Genomic DNA, 17,474 nt, shown 5'->3' with positions numbered 1-17,474 from the left:
ATCAACCACATTAAAGTTTCAAGTCTACCACTGCATATATATACTTCTACACACAAACACACAAGGAGCCATAGGCAACAGTAGAGTGAAATTAAACCCAAGGTAGAAGAGGGGAAGGGGTAAGATTTCCCTGGGTATCTTACTGTATTGTTTGAATATTTTATTAAAAGAATAAATTAATTTTTAAAATCCAATTGCATTCAATAATAAAAATATACTGTTCAAAGCCTTTGATCTAAATTCCTACCTAGACAATATGACATTACACTGAAGAACTACATGGGTATTAATTGACATCAACTGCCAACTGAAAGAGCTAAATTCTGAGGGCCACTTAAATGTCTATCATCAGAGAAACAATTAAGTACATACTTATATGCATACATAGCAATATTCTGCAATAATAAAAATGATTGAGAACTATATGCTTATGGAAATGGATAATTTTTAAGGATTTACCATTTTATTATTTCTTACATTATGTGTGAATTTGTGTTGTGTGTTATGAGTGCACATGCATGTCCTAGCATGTGCATAGGGGTCAGAGGACAATTAGGAATCTCTCTACCACCTAAGCCATCTCACCAGCCCAAGGAAGTATTTTAATGAAAAGACATAAGGCACTATATAGATTTTACTAATACACACCGGGGAGAGGGGGTGGGGCAGGTGATGGTGAGTGTTAATTTGGAAGGCAACCAAAATTAACTGTCCAACAGCAGAATTAGGGATTTAGTTTCTTTATTTCTGGACATTATTCTTCTTATAAATTAGAAGGGAGAACAAAAGCTATTCTGTTTGAAAAGTGAGGTGGGTTTTAAATAATATGTAATAAATATACATAAATAAAAGGAATCTACAGGTTTAGCTTCAGTAACAGAACCAAAACTGGAAGTAATTACTCTTTTCATTGCTTGGCTCTGAATTCAGAGCTAACCATGTATTGCATGACTTTTCCTGTAAAGTTTTTATTCACCAAAGGTAATATAGAAAGGACAACAACAGATAAAAGGAATAATTCCACCCAAGTCCCAACGAAGCAAACCAACAAGTTTAACTGGGGTTACTCACAGGAGCATGGGTAACTTACATGCAATTACACCACCAACACAAGTACCTCCCCACAGCATTGTTCTGTTTTGTTTTGGTTAGTTTGCTTTTTTGAGACAGGGTTTCTCTACATAGCCATGGTCATCCTCAACTCACTATGTAGACTATGCTAGCCTCTGCGTACTGAAATGGTGGGATTAAAGGCATGTACCACTGTAGTGGCTCCCACAGCAATTCTAAGTAATTTCCAGCTCCTCAAGGAGGGGAGAGTCTCATGAGTAACCTGACCCCTTCCATGAAGGAAAGGTCTTATGCAGGTGTGCACTGTTCAGTCAGGGGAGTTATTGGTCCCCTACTAATGTACTGCAATGGCAGATCTCATGCCTGGAAGACATAGTTCTATATTAGTATCTCTTCCTTCAGTTCTTGTTTTTTTTTTGTTTGGTTTTTTGTTTTGTTTTGTTTTGTTTTTTCTGTCCTCCTACACAATGTCCCCTGGGCCTTGGAGAGGTGATATTACCTTATCCTATTTAGGGCTACATATTGGGCCGTTATGCCACACCGACAGTCACTTATTCTTGGCACTCTGACCTCTGGCCACTGTTATCTCTCTCCATACTGGATGGGCTCATAAGGCTGGCTCATGCTACATGGCCTGGCCCAGAACCAAAGAGGAAATGGGACCATGCTCTCTTCTGCTTTACCTGCCAATAAAGTCGGTTCCCTGGGTCTGGTAAGCCACAAACTGGCATAATACCAAACACCCTAACACCTCTCCATGACCACACCTGGCTGCTGATCTGGGGGAACAATTTCCACTCCTAATATACTACTTCCAGGCAGGAAATGTACACAGCAAACTCCACCCTGTCCATCCTTGAGACAAGCGCAATCATTTTCACCTGAATACTGTTCTAGCTCCATATCCATCTATAGTATACATAATGCTCCTGGGACCACCTGAAACCAAGGTGCACCTACTCCTGTATCCACCCACCCCTAAATGATCTGTACATTAGTAGGGGACCAATAACTCCCCTGACTGAACAGTGCACACCTGCACAAACCTTGGCTACTCCATTGGGTGAGTGGGTAGGACAGTTCCTGACCCAGCAGATCTTCCTCCTCAGAAGCAGACAGAGTAGGAATCATATTATCTCTTTCATCCTTTTGGTGAACTGTTGTACAGGCTTTAAAATCTTCCTGAAGCCCAGAAGCACAGCATTGGACTTTCTGTTACAATCATTCTATTCCAGCTACTCACAAATCTTTCCATATCTGCTTTGAGTGACCCAAGCAGGTCCTTTTATCTTTCTTTTTCTCCTCTCTGCTTGACATTTTTAGCATTTTACTAACTCAATTCACATGCAAAGCTAAGTCACACAGATCCTCTCAGAACCTTTCCTTCTTTGTAAAATCATGACCCACCAGGGGCCTCACCAAAGCCCCCAAAGCCCCTTTACATGTATCAAGGTTCCTGCTTGGTTAGCTTCCTTCTTAATTCTCAGGTGAAGTCTTCTTACTGGGTCCAGGGTACTGGGCACACATACAGCCTCTGTCATGCTCACTTCCTCACCACCATTTTTACCTCATTTTCTTTCTCTTCACTGTTAAATATTCCCACTGAGGCAAGAAAGAAACACCGAGAAATTAATAGGGACATGAGAGGAAAGGACCCTGTCATCCCAGAGTCTGATTAATGGCTCTTGCCATCAGGGAAGCCAAGTATTCCTGCACAATTTGAGATTTCTTTCATATACAGATATTTTATGTTAAAACAACAGTGAGCCAAGGCTAAGTCCATGTGACCTTGGGTAAGGTCTCATCCCTTTCCCCAGACACTGCTGTTAACAGTAAAAATATGCCTCCTCCCTGTATCCCTGGAGGCTAGACTTTTCCGTTGTTGACTGCAATTATACCAGGCATCCCTCAGGAACCATTCAGTAATAAATAAGACAGTGCCTTTAGGCCTCCCTAGAATCCTGTATGTAGCACTGTAAAAACAATGAGCTGCAACTCTCCCTTGAAGAGTCCCCATCCACTTTTGACTTTCTTCTGAACACCTTTTTCTCCCAATCCTCTTAAACTTCTGCTAAACTATTTTGAAACAGTCTCCAACTTTGCTTCATGCTGGCTAATCCTAAAATCATTTTCAGCATCACAGCCATGAATACTAGTTTGGTCTAAGCTAAGGGACCTAAAGCTCTACACAAACTCCTTGTTCTGCTGAGAGTGACAATGGGGAGCTGTGCCTCCTTTACCTCTACCCCAAAATGCTGACACTGTGTATTCCAAGTTTTTGGACCCCAGGAAGAGCTCTTCAGCATATCTAATGTGTAAATTCTTTCTTATTCACGGTTTATTTCAACTTCATCCAATGTACCACCAGATCAACCTGTGTTCCTGCTGATTCCCCCTTTCAGGAGCAAGCTCTTTCCGGCAGACAGCTGAGCCTCAGTTTCACACCCTGTCACCATCATCCATAGCCAAAGCAATGCAACTGGTGCCATCACTTCCTTAGAATCCCATCCCACATGTGCTAAGCACTTTCATTATCTCTGCTCCACCAGCCATCTGAGACATCCCCATGTTTGACGTCAAGAGGCCTGACACAGAGGCAAAGGACCCATCTAGATTTCACACCTTTATCTGCATGTCTGAATCACTCCCAGCAGGGGCTATTATTGCAGCAAGAAGGGACACCACTGTGTACCACATGGAGAAGGGACACCACTCTATAACCCCTCAGATGCTCAATTCTCAAACATCTTAGTCCCCATTACATGTTTCATCCCTCAAAGCAGAAAAGCAGTGTTCGTCCCAAACTGACCTTGGTTTATATCCAGCTTCCTTTAAGCACGAAGTGTTGCACGACTTCTCCTAAGAAGTCTAATTCTGTTCACTCCAGACAGAGAAGGCAACAACAAATCAGAAATTATCCTACCCAAGTCTAGTTTCGTAAACTAATTGGTTTAAGTGGGGTTACTTACAGGCACATAAAGCAATTTACCTGTAGCTGTACTGCTCAAGAGTCTACCCCCAGGGAGGGGAGAGGCTCCAGGGCCTTCAGAGTCCTTCTCCCCTTCCAGGAGGATCTCCAGAGCCCTGTGTCATCAGAGCGGTCCTGATTTCAAGCAAGTCATATCCAGAGGACAACACCATGAAAGCATCAAAACATCCTGGACAAAACCTAAGATAAAAGTTATTATTTAAACTTCATAGCCATTGTCTTCTCAAGGATTCATACTGGGTACTTTTCTTGCTCTACTCTTTAAGCAACTCCACTGTCATGTAAGGGTACTGCCTTAAGTATTCATTAATTCCAAAGTCTATGTCCAGATTCCTCTTTGGGGCACTGAGTGCATCTGTTCTTCCCGGATGTTTGACAGACACCTAAAATTCAACACATTAAAACTCCACTCATCACCTTTCCCCACAAGCTTAATCCTCTTCCTATTTTGGCTATCCATACTCACAGCCTTACCCTTGATTCACCTCAATTTTTCTACCATATCTAATAAATCAATTAGTGTAACTGGTTCTTTTCTTTACTCCCTACCCACGCCACCATCACCCCACATCTGGATTATTACAGTTTCCTAAGCAGTTCCCTACAGTCATTTTGATTGGGTTACTAAACCATCTCTTTAAACTGGTTATCACTCTCTGCTTAAAAGCCCACAAATGGTCCCCACTGCCTGAGAAGTACAAAGTCCAAAACACAATTTTCTTTTTAAATTATTCGTCTCTCATATATTGCATCCCAACCATAGTTCCCCCCTTCTCTCGTCCTAGCCTCCCTCCCCCGTCCACCTCTCCTCCAGATCCAACTCCTCCTCCATTTCCCTTCAGAAAAGGGCAGGCCTCCCAGTTATAACATCAAGTTATAATAAGTTTAGGCACATCTCCTCATATTGAGGCTGGATGAGGCAACCCAGTAGGAGGAAAAGGATCCCAAAAGCAGGCAAAGGAGCCAGAGACAGCCCTGGCTCCCACTGTTAGGAGTTCTACAAGAACACCAAGCTACACAACCATGACATATATGCAGAAGACCTAGCTCACACCCATACAGGGTCCCTGATTGTCGGTTCAGTCTCTGTGAGGCCCTATGAATCCAAGTTAGCTGATTCTGTGGGCCAATTTCTTATGGTGCCCTTGACACCCTCTGGTTCCTACAATCCTTCCTCCTCCTCTTTGGCAAGATTCCTTGAGCTCCGCCTAATGTTTAGCTGTGGGTTTCTGTATTTGCTCCCATCAGTTGTTGGATGAAGCCTCTCTGATAATTCTGGTAGGCTCTGGTCTACGAATATAGCAGGGGATCATTAGAAAAATCATTTCATTGACTTTCTTTTTTTTTTTGCTGATCATGTTTGGTTCTATGCTAGCTCTCTGGCAGAACATAATTTTCAAAAACACACTTAGGTCTCCAAACAACAACAACAAAAACAAACAAACAAACAAAACCCCCAATTGATTTATTTTTATTTTATGTGCATTGATATTTGGCCTGTCATATACCTATGTGGGGGAACTGGAGTTACAGACAGCTGTGAGTTGCCATGTGGGTGCTGGGAATTGAAATAGGGTTCTCTGGAAGAGCTGCCATCTCTCCAGCCTCTCCAACTTTTTTTTAATGCCTATCTTCCCACCTCTCACTCCTCTGTAGGATTGGCATTGGGAGTCTATCTATCCATTGTTTCACCTTACCAAGCTTTTCCTTCACATTTCCGCACAGGCTACTTGGTGGCTCCAAAGGTGGGAGCTTAACTTCTCCTTCTTAACTCACAAGATCTCAAAATTACCTCAAAAAAAAAAAAAAAAATCATGTAACAACTTGACTAGTACATATTACTGTGCTCCCTTTCAACCAGACTGTAACTCCTCTCATGTGAAGAACTTCTGAGTGAGGTATTGCAGCACACTCCCATAATGCCAGCACGTGGGACATTGAGGCTGGATGACTGGGAGACTCTGGAGAACTAAGGGAATAAGGCCAGCCTGGGCCCTGTGGCTGGTGGTGACGCACGCTTTTAATCCCAGCACTCAGGAGGCAGAGGCAGGCAGACCTCTGGGAGTTTGAGGACAGCCTCGTCATACATAATGAGTTCTAGGACGGCCAGGGCTGGTACACAGAGAAACACTGTCTCTAACCCTCTAGCCCCAAAAGAAGCAAAGAGAAAACAAGAGAGGAGAGGGTTAGCTAGAAAGAGAGAAACCTGAAGAAGAAAGGAGGGAATGAGGGAAAGAAATACTTCTGGGGCCACAACCGATGCCACCTGTCTAGCTGCTCTGTCACTTTCCAATCCCTAGTCCCAAACAGTCACTGCCCACAATTGATACCACCTGTGTACTCTCCACTGGCCACTGCCCACACTCCAGCATAACTTCCTACCTTCCTAGTCACACCTGAAATGTCACCCTGAGCCCCTAAGAGTAGACTGGGTACTATTATGGCAACCTGTAAGTTTACTCTTTTGCAGTTTTACCCTAATGTAATTGCCTGAACTCCTCAAAAGTCTCTAAATTTCCTAAAGAGTTAAGTCACCAGCTGTTCAGCAATGAATCACCAACATCTGACACACAAATAGAACCCAGCGAATGATTGAATGCCTTTGAGCACCTACCAAATACATAATAGGAACCAATTTACAGAAAACTATAGCCAAAGAGAAACCAAAATGAAATGCCAAATAATCAACTGATGTAATTTTACACTTAAAACAACTGTCAGTGAGCAAAGTGTACCTGGCTCTGTGTTTGACATCTTCCTTGGAATCAGGTAGAATTCAGGTAGAGTCATCTGTTAAAGCACTAGGTGAAGCCACCACAGTGATAACAAGCATTAGCAAGTGTATCCATCCTGTGACCTGCCTGAAACCTCCATGAGTCACTGACTTTCTTTAGAACAGAAGCCTTCAAATCATAAAAATGCTTCACTACTAACTACTCCCTATCTTCCTCAAATATAACTTCTTTAATAGAAACCACAGCACTGACAAGTTATCTATTAAACTCCTTTAGTGCTCTAGAAAGCCTATAAATTCAGGTATATGCAACATGGGGTGGAGGCCCCACAGAGTTCCTCTTTATAGGAGTGGTTAATTCCAGGGCTATAATGATGTTATGGATTTTAGAGAAATAGGTAACTGAGTAGTAGTTAACCTAAATAATCATTCACATAAGGAAAGTAAACCACAAATTCCATGCCAATGTGGATTCTGAGATCAGTTATATCTCCTTTAATTCCAGAAGCATGGGTTCAATCCTCATTTAAGCAGACTCATTTGTAAAGTCATTTTAAAAGCACTAACGTTCTCAATGGCTCTGTTTTCAAAGAACCTGAACAACCCACTTGGATTCCAGTCTGCCTCTGCCTTTGTTTCTTCCAGCTCTGTTCAGGGTATTGATCCAGCCAGCCCAGCAACCTTTGCTTCTCATGCTATTTTTAGAAGGCACCAAATTTCTACTCTCCTATAATATGCCTCAAGTTCTTAATTGCAGCAACATTTAGCGATTTGCAAGTATGAATTTCAGGTGTACACACACGCACCTGTCACCATTTGGCAATGTGCCAGCAGCTGAGAGCAACTGCTGCCCTAGAAGAAATCTATACCCTCTCTCCCATACATACTCACCGGAAAAACCCAAAGGATATACAAACATTAACTACAGGTACACTGACATAGTTACATAATAAACCAACGCAGAACAAACTATATTTTGTGGGTAATGAGTGAAGAGACGTTGGACTTCCTTATTAAGACAAAATTGAATTTCTGAGGCTACACTTTAGAGCCATTTCAGCCAATGGGTGTGTGTGTGGGGGGGGGGGAGTTCCAGCCTGAGACATCAGATGGTCTGAACTGACAGAAGCACTTGTATGGATTTAATATTTCAGAATCACTGTGACAGACCATGGTGCGAGCACTGCTCTAGACTAAGCCAACCTAATACAGCCTTGCATACAAAAACACAGACACTGGTCCTAAACAAGTTACTATAGATACTTAAAACCAGTGCTCAGCTGCTTTGGATGACTCAGAAATTCTAATCCCAGGTTTATACCTAAGAGAACTGAAAACACACCCACAGTAACCCATACATGAAAGTTTATAATAGCATCATCCATAACAGCCCAAGTGGAAGCAATTCAAATGTCCAACTGATGAATGTGGTATATTCACACAATGCAATATAACTTAACCCCAAGAAAGGGAAATAGGAGCTGTAAGAGAAGATGTGGAATAACTGGTAACAGGCACTTAGCTTCTTTATGGATAAAATGTTCTGGAATGGGACAGTGTACAGTGTTAATGGCTACACAGCCTGTGAATACAGTGAGAAGGTTGAATTTTATAGATTACATCATGGCATCTTATGACAGCAGGGGCTCATTTGGTGTGTGTGTGTGTGTGTGTGTGTGTGTGTGTGTATTCATGCCTCATGTGGAGGTGAAAGGACTTCAAGGAGTCAGTTATTTCTGACATATTTCCCACTATGGGTCTAAGGGTTCTGGAGATGGAACTTAGGTCATCAGGCGTGCACAGCAAGCATTCTTATCTGCTCAACCATCTCTCTGGCCCAGTTTGGGACTTCTGACTGCCGTTTTGAAGAATACTGAAAAATCATTGACACCAAAAAGTCTTCAAGTAGTAAGGTCAAAATAGCAGGTGATCAGGGCTTGAGAGATGAGAAGGTTCAGCAGCTAAGAGCCGAGTATGGCTCCTGCAGAAGACTCAGGTTCATTCCCAGCACCATATGGTGGCTCACAACCACCTGTAACTCCAAATGCTCTCTTCTGATCTCTGAGAGCACCAATACTCATGTTTACATACTCACCTACACACATACACATAATATAAAAAACTAAAAATAAATTACAACAATAAGTGAATCCTATCAATTAGACATATCAGACACTTCTTGGGGTGACAAAGAGTATTGTAGTAACTTCTAAGTAATGAGGAGATGGCCAACATCTATCTCAGCTAGTATAAGATCAATAGTGTATTTCATTTCTAGCAGGAGCTAAGGACAGGAAAAAAGTAAAGCAACTAGAACTGGATTTAATAATAAAAAGGCACTGCAAAGAAAAGGTATCACCAACCACAGGGAGTAAAATGTCATCAATTTGGCATATATCATTCCCACTAACAAATATGTCACATTTCAAATGTTTATAAATCAGAATTCACAACTAAAAATAATTATTGAATCGTCTGTAACAGTTTATTTTTCTTTACTATTTCTTTTTTCCTAGCTGAAATCCAGTATAGGAGAAATCCCAACCCTACCTCTTGTATATCCACACATCAGAGTGCCAACCAGAGAAATTCCACTAGTTCCAAACCTTTGACTAGAGAAAGAATCTCACCCATCTCAATCTGTAGTCACTACAGGCTTCCACAGAATGCTAGCTCCAGCTCCCTGTGAGGTCAAGCCAAAGCGGAATAGTCCGCTAGCCAGAGCTATAGGCAAAGCTGAGTTAGTTCTATGTGGCAGCTCCATATGCAGAGAAATCCTAAATCAGACCCCTGCAACTGAGAGGCTACCTTAACTGCATGGTCACCAGTGCTCTGATGGAAAGCTGCTACAAACACACAAATAAGCTGTTTGGTACATGTAGATAAATATAGCCCCACTGACAAAATAACAGAGACCTTACCACAGGCAGTGGGGCTTAAACTACTACACACAGCAAGGCACAAAAGAAACTAGGAAAGAAAATAAGGCAGAAAAGCATGACATAGAAAAGCCTATACCAACAGGGCTTTGCAGGGAACAATAAAAAAAACAACATGCTTTTTGGGGCTGGAGAGATGGCTCAGTGGTTAAAAGCACTGTCTGCTCTTCCAGAGGACCCAGGTTCAATTTCCAGCACCCACATGGCAGCTCACAACTGTCTGTAACTCTAGCTCTAGGGTATTTGACACCCTCACACAGACATACATATTGGCAAAATATCAATGAACATAGAGTAAAAATAAATAAATCATTAAAAAAGCATACTTTTCCTATTCCTCTCAGAATGACCTGACGAGCTCTTCTCATCTTCCAAGAGTCAATCAAATACTGCCATCTCAAAGTTTTTCCATAAAATCCCAAAGAAATTCAGAGCTTCCTTCCCTGTATTACAATAAGAACATTATTATAGTGCTTATTAAAATTGCTATAATTTTTGACAAGTCTGTTGATACTTCCTCAAATTGTGCAATGTTTCATCCACCTTTGCCTTCCCAATGCTTCAGACAGTGGCATACAGAAGGCCCAATAGATAGCTCAATGAATGAGTTTTTCAAATCTTGGAAGATTCAAAGTAATAGCTCACATGACCAAGTTCCAAATGAATTAATTTGCCAACCCTACAACTAAGAAGCAAACAAACAGAAAATAAAAGAACATGGATTCTAAGCATCAAACCTGAAAATGACTTAAACAAGAGCTAAAAATGCACTACTCAATGCCACATAGGTAAGACATGCACCATAAATATTATGCTTGTCTCTTCCAATCCACACCCCCCTCCCCAGGGTTTCTCTGTGTAGCTTTGGAGCCTGTCCTGGAACTCACTCTGTAGACCAGGTTAGCCTCAAAGTCACAGAGGTCTGCCTGCCCCTGCGTGCACCACCACCACCTGGCTCCCATCACATTTTTAAAAGGTTGTCAAGAACACTCATTAATACACATCCAAAGAATCAAAACTACAATAAACATTGAATCAAGAGTCCCTTGTGCTGGTTCCCAACAAAAGACCACCATGGGAGCAGGAACTAATCCAAGGCCAAGGTGGCAAAACCAATGGTGAATAGCTGTTTCATCTTTGGGAATTGACTTTTTTTTTTTTTTTTTTTTAATGAATTGATGAGAACCAATGTTAAACGTGAGTAGGATGGAGAGAAAGCTTAGTGGTTAAGGGTACTTGTTGGTCATGCAGAGGACCTGGGTTTGATTCTCAGCACCCACATTATGGCTCACAATCATCCACAGCTTCAAGCAATCATGTATGTGGTGCACATTCATACACACAAAATAAAAGTAAAAAGCACAACAGGCTAAAGTAGAAGGATTGCTTAAGTTCAAGACCAACCTGAACTACAGAGTGAGTTCCAGGTCATCTTGGGTCATACAAACCAGTAGATCCAATGGTATTTGAGGTGTCAGTGGCAGACAGGGATGCTGTCTGGAGTCTTATTAGTTATATGAAGCAAAGTGGTTAAGGGCATGGGCTCCATTGTAGCCAGGTGTGTGGTAGCACACTCTAATTCCAGCACTCAGAAGGCAGAGGCAGGCAGATCTCTGTGAGGTGCAAGCCAGCCTAGTCTACAAAGCAAGTTCCACAACAGCCAGAGCTGTTACACAGAGAAATCCTGGGGGGCGGGAGGGGGGGGGGGATATGGGCTCCAGAGTACACATACTGCAAGGACATTCTCAGGTCCTAACTGACATAGCTACTCACAGGACAAATCTGCTTACCTTTCAGTTTCTTCATATTTGAACTGAGCATAATAGAATTGATTGATCTTATGAAATTAAATAGATAAATGTGGAGTGCTTCAGCCAGGACCTAGGGCTTAATTATTCAAAATTTAGCTGTTATCATTATCTCTATCAACTAATTTCTGAATTTTCCACAAACATGGCCCAAAGTTTCCTGTCTCTCCCTCCCTCCCCTATATTCTTTGGCCTACTGAACATAACTATAACAGATTAAGAACACTTTTGTGAGACCAAGTCCCATGGTGTCTCAAGTCCCAGCACAAAAAGCAGAGCCAAGTAGATCTCTGAGTTCAAGGTTAGCCTGGCTGTGGTCTACAGACAAAGCTATATAGTGAGACTCTTGTCCCCCCAAAAACAAAAATAAAAATAAAACAAAACTTACTTTTTTTCCCCCCAGAAAACTTGCTCCAAGTTGATTTTTCTAATTTACACACACGCACACGCACACGCACACGCACACGCACACGCACACGCACACGCACACGCACACGCACACGCACACCCACCCTACTTCAGGGTGTTGCTCTGTAGCCTGGACTAGCCTAAAACTCAATTTTCCTGCCATAGCTTTCTAAAAGCTGGGATTACAGGCAAGCAGCACCACTTCTGGAGAAATTAAATTTTTTAATTCTATAAATATCCAATGACTATAATGAAAATATAAAATCTTAAAAGCGAATTTTGTGTCTTGAAAAATTCCCATTTTTTTCCAAACTTATATTTGGTTGTCTCGATTCTACAAAAGGAAATACAATCAACTTAGAAAATGACCCCCCACTTGTCCCTGCCTTCCCACCCTCGCACAACCTCTGCCCCTAAGGAGTACTTCTTTTGGTGTAAAGGAATGAAGGACACTATCTCATTTATGGCACATTTAAGAATGAATTAATTCGGGGTTGGGGATTTAGCTCAGTGGTAGAGCGCTTGCCTAGCAAGCGCAAGGCCCTGGGTTTGCTCCTCAGCTCCAGAAAATAAAAAAAATTAAATTAAATTTAAAAAAAAAGGAATGAATTAATTCAAGATGCACTTCTCACATATATTTTAACTCTATTAAAATCTGAAATTAGCGTGATTATAAAAAGCCCTTTATCTTTGTATATAGTCATGCTTGAAATAAAGTACTTCCTTCCCCATACCTTGCATTCCTCATTTCCTAAATTTTAATAATTTAACAAGCTAATTCCTCCAGTCTAAATTATTTTACTAATTGCTCATATTCTGTTTACTGGATAGCTGAAAAAAATGTTTTTTATGTATTCATTTTAACAGCCAAATATGTCCAAGCAAAGGTATCTCCATTATTTAATTTTATTGGAGGGCTCTAGATTCTCTTCAAAGTGTTATTGCCTGTCCAAGTTCTTTGAGGACTATGACATCTCAGTGGCAGAATATATCACTAATTTGAAAGTAAATCAATACCAAAAGCAAATGACTTGGTCATCTTATTATAAAAGATTAAAATAGGGCTGGTGAGATGGCTCAGGGGTTAAGAGCACTGGCTGTTCTTCCAGAGGTCCTGAGTTCAGTTCCTAGCAACCACATGGTGGCTCACAACCATCTACAATGAGATCTGGTGCCCTCTTCTGGAGGGCAGGTGTGCAAGCAGACAGAGCACTCATACATAAAAAAAAAAAAAAATACAAAAAAAAAGATTAAAATAGTCACAAGTTTTATTATACCAAATCTAAAAATACATAAACTTATGCTTCACGGACATAAGATCAAAGAATCTCATAAATAGAATATAGCACTTTACTAGTCTGACCTTATGAACAAGCCAAACTGAAAAATATTCCCTGTGGAAAACAAAAACTGTTCTAATTCTAAAACTCTCTTGACATTTGATTCACTACAAAAAATACAAAAGTTCATCACAATAAGCAGAATCATTAAAGGTTGCTGGAAAACCAACCCAAAAGATTACAGCTTTAAAAAAAATTCCCCCAAATGCAAATATTCATTTGTAATTGCCATAAATAATTAAGAAATACACACTAACACCAGCTATTTTTAAGATATGCAACTTCTTCTGAAATTATTCTTAACAGCCTAGATGAAAACCTACCATCAAGATGTAAAAAGTATTTAAAGTACCTCCCTCTATATACATTATATACTTAAAAAACCCACAATCAAACACATTTGGATATTTTATTAGCATAATTTGGCAATTTATGAAAACAGAATTGGTTCCTTCACAGGGATAAAATATAAAAATCACTAGCATTCTTAAAAACAGGATGGATTGGTCAAATGTAATACCAAATGTCTTGGGAGTGGAGATTTTATGACCATGTCCCAAACTATGTGATACCGAGGGATGAAAGATGCTTTAATCCTTTGAAAAATATGCAGCAAATTCAGATGATTCCTTTATAATTCACTAATAAAATATTGGCAAAACAAATCTAGTTAGACAAGAACCAACAAGGGCTCTGGACATCATTCACTGCTTTATCCATTCTGCTAAAAAGGACATTTAAAGGCACAGGGCACCCAGAACACCAAGTTTTCCACCCTACATTCTGCCCACAGCTGCATGGTTTCATCACTGCACAAAAGCACTGAACACATTATAGGAAAGTTTAATAAAGAGAAGTGTTTAATAAACAGACACTTCCTTTTCCATTATCTAGATTACTAAAGTATTTATAAATAAGCTCCCTTGAAAAGAACTCACAGCAGCTTTAACAGTTTCACTTTGTAGTGCTAATGCAGTTCTGAATATGCACTCCTGAGAATATGAAAAAAACTCGTTTTCTAAATCGCGAAATAGCAACTAATCAAACAAGGGATGCTCAAGAAAAGCTGTTTCTAATATATCCAAAAAATTATATAATAAGCTATGACAATCTTTCCAATAATTTCCTAGTGTCAAAGGCAACAATACCTATTTGTACAAGAGGAAAACGGGAAATTAAAAAAATTTTCCTCTCCAGCTAAGAATGACTTTCCCTTTTGTTAATATTACAATGCAGTCATCTACTGACAAAGGAAAAATGAGCGCTTAAACCCGGCGGCGGTGGCGCACGCCTTTAATTCCAGCACTCAGGAGGCAGAGGCAGGTGGATCTCTGTGAGTTCAAGGTCAGCATGGTCTACAGAGCGAGATCCAGGACAGTCGCCAAAACCACACAGAGAAACCCTTTCTCGAAAAACCAGAGAGAGAGAGAGAGAGAGAGAGAGAGAGAGAGAGAGAGAGAGAGAGAGAGAGAGAGAGCGCGAGCTTGAATTTACTGTTAAGAAGCAAAACTGACAGTATTGACAGTCATAGGTTTAATTCCTGTTTCTAGGGGAGAATTTTGAAGCAAAAAGACTTCACTGACAGGTGATAAATTCTGGTTAAAGAGCTTGCACAACACAGTCCCTATCTGTCACTTGCTTTTTTCCCCACACTATCCACTCTGCACCAAATCCCCATTGTTCTATCTAAAAACTCGCAGCTAATGACACCTGAATAGTAACTGCTACATTTACGTTACATGGAACTCTCCAGACCCACATTCACTCGCTGCCTTCTTTCCCCCAATCAAATCCAAATTTGGTCATCAACTGCTCACAATTGATAAGGGAAAAAGATCCTAGCCTCTCTTCCAGACTGATGGATGTCACTCCAGAGACGGGTGAGTTAGTCACCAAAAGGTTACCGTAATAAATCGACCAAAGGAAAACATATATATTTAAACTGACATTTTATAACGATTTAAAAAAACTGTACTGTACTGAAATCCGTAAAAAGAGGGTACACTGTCCACGAGACAGACGGTCCTTCTCCCGCTTGCACGCAGGGTTCCTTGTGGGTTTGGATTCCTGGGACACCACTTCCTCCCCACAGCAGGCTGGTCGGGACAGAGGCAGAGGCAGAGGCAGTGGGGACCACGGCACCCGGGCCGGCCACCTGCCTCTCTCAGCTTCGAGGACTCCCGCAGCGACACCCACACTCACCCATCTTTCCTCTTCGCCTTGTAGACGTGCCCGTAAGTGCCTCGACCAACTTTGCAGCCCTCGTATTCAAACAGGTCCTCGACCCGCTCCCGTTCGCTGCTCAGCTTCACTTTAAAGTCATAGTCCATTGTCACAGCCTCCGAGGCCGGGGTGCTGGGGTGGTGGTGGGGGTGGGGGGGGGGTCGAGGGCCGCGGTGGAGACCCGGCCGCGCGGCAGCCGCAGCCCCCGAGCTACACCCGCCGGCCGCAGCACCAGCCCGCCTCACGCGGCGACGGCAGGAGGCCCCGCGCGGGCGCCGGGGACATCCAGGGGAGCGCCGGGCGGTCCCCGCGGGCGCGCGACAGCCGAGGGACGCGCTGGGGGCGGGGAGCAGCGTCCGCCCTTGTCCCCGCGCTCCCGGGGCGCCGGCTCGCGCGCGGTGGGCCGCGCGTGCTGCTGTGGGAGCGGGGCGGCCACGGCTGGCTCTGCTCCTCACCCACGCGCGTCCGCGCCTCACCTTCTCCCACACGCGCTCGGGCACACTCAGGCTGCCATCAGCCCCGACAGACCAGCGACGCCACACAACAGCCGGTAGCTCTCCTCCGACAGAGGAGGAGGGCGGGCGGGCGGGCGCGGAACACGGCAGCGGCTGTCGTAAAAACGTCGCGAAGCCTCGCGCTGACTCCGCCCCTCCTGCCAGCGGCTCCGGAGGGGGCAGCCACCCCTTCTGACGCCGGCGAACGACAGGGCCCCGCTCAAGCCGCGGTGCCGAGCTGCTGACAGACTCACCACGTGGACCAACCCGGTCGGCGGAGCGGCCAGAAAGTGCAAGGCTCAGAATGCACGGGTGGCGGTGTAGCCGCCTCTTCCACGACGTCGCGAGTTCAGAGCGTGGCATGATGGGATTGGTAGTCCATCGCGCAACGAGTTTCGGCTTCATGGAGATTATTTTTTCCCAAAGCTATTATCTCTGCAATCTGAATTAGCCCATATAAGCTTAGCAAAAGACACTCGTTAGTGAGGGGGTTATTTTGCATTGGCGTCACTTCTGAATTCCAGGATTTAAGTGGGATTATTGCTGCCACCCCCCCCACCCCCAAGCCTCCAGGTTTTTCCTAGTATAGCCTCTACCTGTCTCTAAATACTACAATAAACTACGTAATTGTATTTATAGCTTGTCTTCCTTCATCTGACTGTCTATTTCATGACGTTCTCGGGGCTTACGTGCTAGGCAAGCGCACCATTATACTTCCAGTCAGGTAAAGCTGTTTTCACTTAAGTGAAGATTGAACTCTAATTTTCATTTAAATCTCTTGACACAAAAACAGTTATCACCTCAAAGAGAGTGAGTTTTTCCTAGAGACAAATATGAGTGGCCATGCTTAGAGACATAGGTTTAAGTTACCACCAATTCCAACTTGGTAACAGTTTAATGATATTTTTATACCAAGAGAACAAACTTGGTGAAGGGGGCTGGGCTGATGGCTGGATGGATAAAACGCTTGCCACGTGTTGTAGTTTGTGATAAACACCATGTCCACACACAGCTCGGGGAGGAAAGGATTTGTATCGACTTCACAGGTTAGCCTGTCATCAAGAAGCCAAAGCCCCGCTTTTTAAGTCATCCATGTTTCTGTGTGCCGGTAATACTAATACTAGGGAGGCAGAAAAGGCAGGCTCTCTGTAGCAGAATGGCCAGCTGGTCTTACTGAAATGGTGTGCTCAAGGTTCCATGACAGATATCGACCTCTGACCTCCAGACACAGGCATACACACATATGCTTACACTTGCACGCATGTGTGCATACACAGACCACTTACACATTAGTGGAAACATCAAGTAGGTTGGTGATAGAAAAGCAAGAACGTGCCTGCTATGGGCCTTACATGTCCTCTAATGGCCAATTCTTAGCTTTTGGGTTGGTGGGAGTTAATCGTCTGTTTATGTATCCCTGAAAGATTTAACTAATATGAAGATGTTGGGTTACAGAGATGAGCCTTTT

At 42.7% G+C, this 17,474-nt stretch overlaps 1 protein-coding gene across 5 annotated transcripts in view; it reads right to left on the bottom strand.

Annotated features, from left to right (window-relative positions):
* Cdk8 (cyclin dependent kinase 8) overlaps positions 1–15,650 on the bottom strand; it is a 70,235-nt gene extending 54,585 nt beyond the window's left edge. For all 5 annotated transcript variants that reach the window (XM_059248926.1, XM_059248927.1, XM_059248929.1 and 2 more), the window contains exon 1: positions 15,492–15,650. In XM_059248926.1, the coding sequence (XP_059104909.1) occupies positions 15,492–15,619 (128 nt within the window). In that variant the 5' untranslated portion in view covers positions 15,620–15,650. The remainder of the gene's footprint in view (positions 1–15,491) is intronic.
* Between the last annotated feature and the right edge of the window lie 1,824 nt (positions 15,651–17,474).

Source organism: Peromyscus eremicus, chromosome 23, assembly GCF_949786415.1.
Source record: "Peromyscus eremicus chromosome 23, PerEre_H2_v1, whole genome shotgun sequence".
NCBI lineage: Eukaryota > Metazoa > Chordata > Mammalia > Rodentia > Cricetidae > Peromyscus > Peromyscus eremicus.
This window is presented reverse-complemented; position numbering and strand designations above follow the sequence as displayed.